The sequence below is a fragment of the Xenopus laevis genome, chromosome 3S (assembly GCF_017654675.1).
Source record: "Xenopus laevis strain J_2021 chromosome 3S, Xenopus_laevis_v10.1, whole genome shotgun sequence".
Lineage (NCBI taxonomy): Eukaryota > Metazoa > Chordata > Amphibia > Anura > Pipidae > Xenopus > Xenopus laevis.
This window is the reverse complement of record NC_054376.1, coordinates 35,170,258-35,177,616: the sequence shown is the minus strand read 5'-3', so window position 1 is coordinate 35,177,616 and position 7,359 is coordinate 35,170,258. Positions and strand designations below refer to the sequence as shown.

Genomic DNA, 7,359 nt, shown 5'->3' with positions numbered 1-7,359 from the left:
TTTTGTAAAAGGTTAGGCCTACTTACTCTATGATATAAATCATGGATACAGGTAGTGTATTAATTGCTTTTTTATGCCTTTGGTCAGCTGAAAATGTACTGTAGTGCTGCCTGAGAATCAGCAGGATATTACCACTAATTCTTTCATGAAAAGCTTTAACGATAAAAGGTCCAGTTGAAGTAAATGAGTTTAGCGGTTGAAACCACAATTGCTATGCTACGCAACAAGCTGGTTGCACTCAGATTATAGCCCATTACTCTTAAAAAGCAACGTTTGCAAACTTCTTAATTAAAGCAGCCACATCAACCGTACTAATAATATTCATATCCTCATGTTTGTCTGTTTAGTTTGATGTATTGTTACTTTGCATGTCGGTATGTCATTGTAATTCCACATTTCACTAAATATAAATGACTCTGAACCTGTAAACAAAATCCTGGCACTAGCTCAAATATGGCTAACCAGCTTCCAAGTCAGCAAACATGTTATCAGTATATCAGGATATCTGCTATAGGACCTGTTATCAAGACTGCTCGTGACCTGGGGCGTTCTGAATAAAAGGTATTTCCACAATTTGGATCTTCATATCTTAAGTCTACTAAAAAATCTTTAAACATGAAGTAAACCCAGCAGGATTGTTTTGCCTCCAGTAAGACCTATTATATCTTAGTGGGGATCAAGTACAAGGTACTGTTTCATTTTTACAGAATAAAAAAAGAAATAATGTTTAAAAATTTAAATTATTTTATTAAAATGTCCTTCCTTTATTAAGATGTCCTTCCTGTAATTCAGAGCTTTTTGGTAATGGTTTCCAGATAACGGATTCCATACCCGGGGAGATTCTGTGCCCCTTGCCGTCTCAGGTGGTTCCTGTGATGCATGGCTAGTGCAGAGAGCACAATTGTGCTCTTTGCACTAGAAGAGCCGAATTTATGGTTTAATAACCGGAAATTCAGCTTTTAAAGTTACCAAGAACAGCGTTTTGCCACCCCTGAGTTTCTCCTATTGCTTCATGGCAGCAGCACTCCTTTCCAAACCTGGCTTCTATAATAATATGCATATTAATTGCCTTTACACTTAGGGGTTATTTATTAAAGTCTGAATGCCAAAATAAGTATAAAATTACTATAAAATCCAAATTTTTAGTGGTAAAAAACCCTCAAATTTTTCAAGATTTATTATACCACGAGGATGGAAAAAGTCAGAATCCGAAAATCCAGCACCTCAGACCTACAGAGATTGTATATAAGTCAATGGGAGCGGTCCCTATCCTATTTGTAAGTTTGGACTACTCTGGAATTGGCCAGAAAATCCAAAAAATGCAGGCAAAAATCCAAAAAAAATATGACAAAAATCCAAAAAAAAATATGACAAAAATCCAAAAAATCCAGGCTTTTTTAGAAAAAGTCTGAAAAAAATAGATTGATTCAGAAATAAATTCTGAAAAATTGTACGATTTTCGCTCGATCTGATTAAATCATGTTTTTTTAATAATAAGTAAGGTCCAATAGTGGATTCTAGTTTGGTCTGACTTTTATTAATTAAAATAATCAAAAAAAATTTGATAAATAAGGCCCTTAATATGCGTTATGTGTGATATGGATATTGTATACGTAAAGAATTGCTGTTCATTTTGATGTCACTTGCAACAAATTTATTATACAAAAACCATAGTTACTGTGAGAATTATAAAAATCTAATATGTCTATGGTTATGCAAAAAGCAAATTATGTATATTGTTTGCTAGGTATTTTTACATTTTGTAGCAGTCGCCCACACTCTATTATGGCCAAATAGTTGTGAAATCAGAATAAAGCATTTCATAGAAGGGGACTTTAAAGCTTTGCTGCCCTGTAAAACCATATTGTTTTTTAATCCCTTTTTGGCTTTGTACAGCACAAAGCAAATTATATTGTTCTATTGGAGCTCTATAATTAAGGTTAATAGTAAGGACAATCATAGGTGCTTCACAAAATGTACAAAAAGGCAGTTTAGATGCCATTAGGCATTTTAAAAACAGGCTTTGGTTGTTTTTGTATGGATAACAACCTGGAGGTATTGCTGTGTAGTCACTGTAATTACAAGGCAATTGCTAATCCACTGTCATTTTGTTATTTCTTTGGCTTTCTCTAGGAACGGCAACACCGAGATGTCCTTGGCCAACAGCAGAGGCAAGACAAAGGGGAGGAAAGATGCAATAGCCAAAGAAAAGAAAGGATCAGTGGGATATAGTAAATGAAAGACTGCATTTATAGAGAGAGACCAAGGGGTTATTTACTAAACTCTGAATGCAAAAATCACGAAAAAATCTTGATTTATATTTATATAAAATCTGACTTTTAAAAAATCACCAATTTCTCAGAATTTATTAAACCCTGAGATTGGAAAAGTCCAAATCTGAAAATCCGGCATCTCAGACCTGTCGAGGTTGCATATAAGTCAGTGGGAGAAGTCCCAATGATTTTCTTGTTGTGCGCTATACCCTATACCCTGAATACCCTGAATACCCTGAAGTTTTCGGAGTTTCTCTAGTTTTCGGGTGAAAATTCTAAAAAAAATTGTGAAATAAGTGAAAATCGGATGAAAAAATCCAAAAAAATGTGAAAATCTGATTTTTTTTTCCCGCAAAGCAAATTTTCGGAAAATGTAATAATAAATAAATGTAAAAAACCCGAGCAGATTTGATCGGAGTTTGTATCAGAAAATATTGAGATAAATTCGGACTGATAGATAACCCCCCAAGTGTGTGCTCCAGAACATGAGATAATGCTAAGATTGGCAACTGTTGGCAGAAACACAAATGCTTTCTATTTTAGACTTCATTGTGGCTTTTAATATTTGAATATAAATCCTGCATGGAATGTTGGATCATATCTGCAAGAAGATTTATATAGATTTTAGAAATAACTTTCGGAAGCCCGCAGAGAAGCACATATATCCAAACAGGCTGCCATGGGAATATAATATAGGATAAGCACAATAGACTGACATTTCCTCTGGGCCTTGAGTCACCTCATAACACAATACAGTGCATCTAGTGGATAAAATTGTGGAGTATTCATCAGCATTCTCAAATGAAAGGGCCTAACAGCGAAACACAGCGTGCTTAGGCTAGCATTTATACTAGCTAGCAGCCTAACTCGGCAATGCCTTAAGAACCATCTCAAAACATGGAGACCACAATTGGTTGGAGCTATGAACCAGAAAACTTAACCATCTATATGGTAAATAAAAACAGCTCCAATGCCAGTGCTCAGTTCACAGGTGTCCAGCTCATCCAGTCCTACAAACCCCTCTTCATACCTTGCTACACCCTGGTGGTACTGATCGGGATTTTTGGAAACTACCTGCTCCTGTATGTGATTTGTAAAACCAAGAAAATGCACAACGTCACCAACTTCTTTATTGGGAACTTAGCTTTTTCTGACATGCTGATGTGTGCCACCTGTGTGCCTTTTACATTGGCATATGCATTCAACCCGCAAGGATGGGTTTTTGGGAAGTTTATGTGCTATTTTGTTTTTCTGATGCAACCGGTGACTGTTTATGTGTCCGTGTTTACCCTGACGGCTATTGCTGTGGACAGGTAATAATTCAATTTGTTTCTGTTCCTTTTTATAATTAAAATGTCATAATTATGTAACATATTGCAAATGTGTCTTTGATACATATACTTTTTTCATTTACAGTAACGGAAGCGTTACAGACTAAAAAACTATGCTTCAAAATATTAATTTACATTAAAAGTTACCTATAGGCCATGTTGATAGTTTTTTGCTGATAGTTCTCCCTTTGTAAGTAATTGTTACTTGAAGTTAATTAACCTGACTGTTTTGCCATCCTGAATGTCCCTTTAGGCCACAAGACCTATAATGACTACACATGTTGGCTGTTGACTACTACAACATCACTGATATGCATCATATATCTTCAATGAATGAACATTAAGGGGGTTATTTAAAGTCTGAATGCTAAGAAAATGTACTAGAAAATCCAAATTTTTAGTGGAAAAAAAACTTGAAAAATTTGAGATTTATTACACCCCGAGGCTATAAAAAGTCAGAATCCGAAAAGGCTGTATATAAGTCATTGGGAGAGGTCCCTATCCTATTTGGAAGTTTTTGTGGTCTGTGCTGGAAGTAGCCCAAAAATTTGAATATTTCTCGATTTTCATGCAAAAATTTGAAAAATGTGCCCTTTTCCGGAGAAAGCCTGAAAAAATCGAGTGATTTGGGAAAAAAATCCCGATTTTATTGAGTTTCTCCCCGATCCGATTAAATCGTGCTTTGTTAATAAAGCATTAAAATATAAATAATTCTAGTTTGGTCTGACTTTTTTTAAAAAAAATAAGATAAAATTAGATAAATTTAGATTTTGATAAATAACCCACTTAAAGACCCATATCACAATTTTTAATTAGGCAAATACCCTGCAGTCCAAATTCAAAACAATGTGCTCTTGACCAGTTCCAAATATGAAACCATGTGGAAAACAAGATAATATATATATAGTGTAGCTTCTTTAGCTAAGATTTTCACCCATTACAAATGTAAATATAGAAAAAGTGCTCACAACACCAGGGAATTAGTTCATTGTGCCCCCATTTATCAATCTATTAGAAAATGGCTCCAGAGAGGTAATAGAAATCAACATAGGACACACTTTGCAATTTCTGTTCTCACTATATACTTTCAGACTAAAAGTAGATAGAATGCTTCATCAAAATACTTTTCCAGTAGTTGTGAAGATATAGGGGCTCCTCTTTCTACTTAGGGACAATAAAAGCATGTTCAACTATTGACAGTTAAAAACTGTTTTAATAAATAACCATTGCACTTACAAATTCCTTTAAAAATGTGCATCCCATGTCTCGTAACCAAAATCCCAAACAAGGTCCGTCTCAGCGACCTCTATTTTGTACGGTTCCAGGAGAGAACACCTCTGTGTGGATGTGTCCTGACGTCTTTGCTTCTATGTGAATGTGTCCCGATGTCCTCACTAACACATTTCGCCTGTCTGACTTCTTCCATTGCAATTAGTGGAGAATATAACTATATTAATATATTTTCTTGTTTTCCCACATGGTAACATATTTGGAGCTGGTGAAGAGCACATTGTTTTTAATTTGGAGTGTGTGTGATGGTTGAGGAGAGCCGGAAGTGCTGGTTGGAAGTGGGACTAAAACGGATTTGGAATTCACAATTCTTATTTTTATAAATACCCTGTAGTCCACTTTTATCTGATGAATTCATTCAACCCATTAAAAGTGAGCCAAACTATTTTTTTGGGGAAAAACCTCCAAAAAACTCATATGATTTGGGTTTTCGCTCGAGTTTTCCCCACATCTGATTAAATCGTGCTTTTTTAATAATAAATAATGTGAAATCGTGGATTCTAGTTTGGTCTGACTTATTAATTTAAAAAAATCAGGACAATTTGGATTTTGATAAATAACTCCCTAAAAGTTCAAACTAATATGGAAGTTCTTGCGACCCAATTTAGGTATATTCTCAGTGGAGTAACTACAGGTACACAAAATACTGACCTGTTGGTGCTCTATTGCATTGCATATTGCATATCTATCGCCAGTGTTTTCCTTTCACACTTTGCCCAGGAAGATTGTTTATATGACTTTCCTGCTGTTACTTCTTCTTATCCTGCATTAACCTTCTCTTTTGTTTATCTGGATGACACAGAGTATAATTATGGTTTCTCTGTGGGCAGTGTTGGACTGGGATGCCAGGGGCTAATGATGTGCGGGCAGACCCGATACCCGCGGGACCCACGGGTTTACCCGCAGGTCGGGCAGGTTCGGGTCGACCTCGCACTGCTCCTTGCGGGTGGCGGGTGCGGGTTGAGCTCTTCTCCTGCTCTTCTTTTGCTCTCCCGGCCACCACCTTCAATTGCCGGCTTCCGACTTCCGGGTTCCGGTTTTATAGTCTGCGTCTGCTCGCCCCACCCCTTTTGTAACCTCATTGTGACGTCATCAGTGGGGAGGAGCGGGTCTATAAAAGGACCCCAGGATCGCAGGTGCGGGCTTGAGCAGAGCGGGTTAGGGTCGGGTGTGGGTCAGGAAGACCCTGACCCGCACATCACTACCAGGGACCCACCAGAAAACCTTAGACCGTGGGCCCACTTTCCAAACTCTTACTCCTCATTCAACCTCTTTATTCTCCTTGTCTTTTATATATATTTACTATACTCTATTCTTCCATTATTACAAATTTCTTCTAAAGAAATAGGGAATGACCATGAAACAGGTTAAATGGTTAGAAGCATGAGGGCCCACTGACACCTAGGCCCATCGGGAGTTTTCCTGGTATCCCGGTGGGCCAGTCCGACTGTCTGTGGGATTTAGACTTGTTTTACAGACTTGTCTAAGGATTTACAGTCAATTCAGCACATGTCGTTATCTAAGATCCTTGTTCCCCTTTGTTCTTTCTCAGCTCTTTCCATTCATAGACCAAAAAGTATATATTTAATTTGAACTCTATAGTACAATTATACTGCTGGTTAATTCTTTAATTAGAGATTTATGAGTAAAAACAATGAAGCTCATATGCAGCAGTAAATGTATTCCGATACCTTTAGCTTAAAACACTGATTCCCAACCAGTGGCATTGCAAGCAACATATTGCTCACCATCCCCTTAGATATTGCTCCCAGTGGCCTCAAACAGGTGCTTATTTCTTAATTCTGGACTTGGTTGAATAAAACCAAATGTACTGCCAAACAGAGCCTCCTTTCGATTAGCAGTGCACATAGAGGCTACCAAATAGCAAATTACATACACGTAATTGGCACCTCCATTTTTATGCTTGTTTTGCCCCCAACTCTTTTTACGTTTCAATGTGTCTCACGTATAACGGAAACCTGTCTGAAACCATAAAATAAATCACGTTTCCCCATCTGTGTCAATAAATGAGACATGGGGAAATAGGAAGCGTAAGGTACAAGTGTTATATAGTGTAGACCATCAAGAGGTCTTATATCCATCAAGATGCAAAGAAAATCACTGACACACAAGGTAATTCTGGTTGCTGGTAGGATGAACCCTTGCTAAAAGTTTATTGCAGCATGGCATGTGCGACTGCATCCAGACACTTATATCCATCAAGGCCAACCTTTCTGACTAAGTAAAATGACAAGATAGGACTATTCAGACTTTCTATGAATGTTGCCCACTGCCTAGTCCTGAACAAGTAAAAACTTATTTTAATTATATTGAGAGCAGTGGTAAATATCTGCTGAAAGAACAATAATTGACATTGTCTCTCATCAACTCTGAATGCCTCTGCCTTGCTGAACACGTGACACCATATCCTATGGTTATTTGAGGTTACCCACACAGCAGGTGCA

The 7,359-nt window shown here is 37.2% G+C and overlaps 1 protein-coding gene across 1 annotated transcript in view; it reads left to right on the top strand.

The window, feature by feature from the left end:
- The first annotated feature begins 2,685 nt into the window (after positions 1-2,685).
- Positions 2,686-7,359, top strand: part of XB982628.S (provisional ortholog of prolactin releasing hormone receptor S homeolog) — a 29,537-nt gene continuing 24,863 nt past the window's right edge. Inside the window, exon 1 of the mRNA XM_018255208.2 lies at positions 2,686-3,586. Within this exon, the coding sequence (XP_018110697.1) occupies positions 3,171-3,586 (416 nt within the window). The 5' untranslated portion in view covers positions 2,686-3,170. The remainder of the gene's footprint in view (positions 3,587-7,359) is intronic.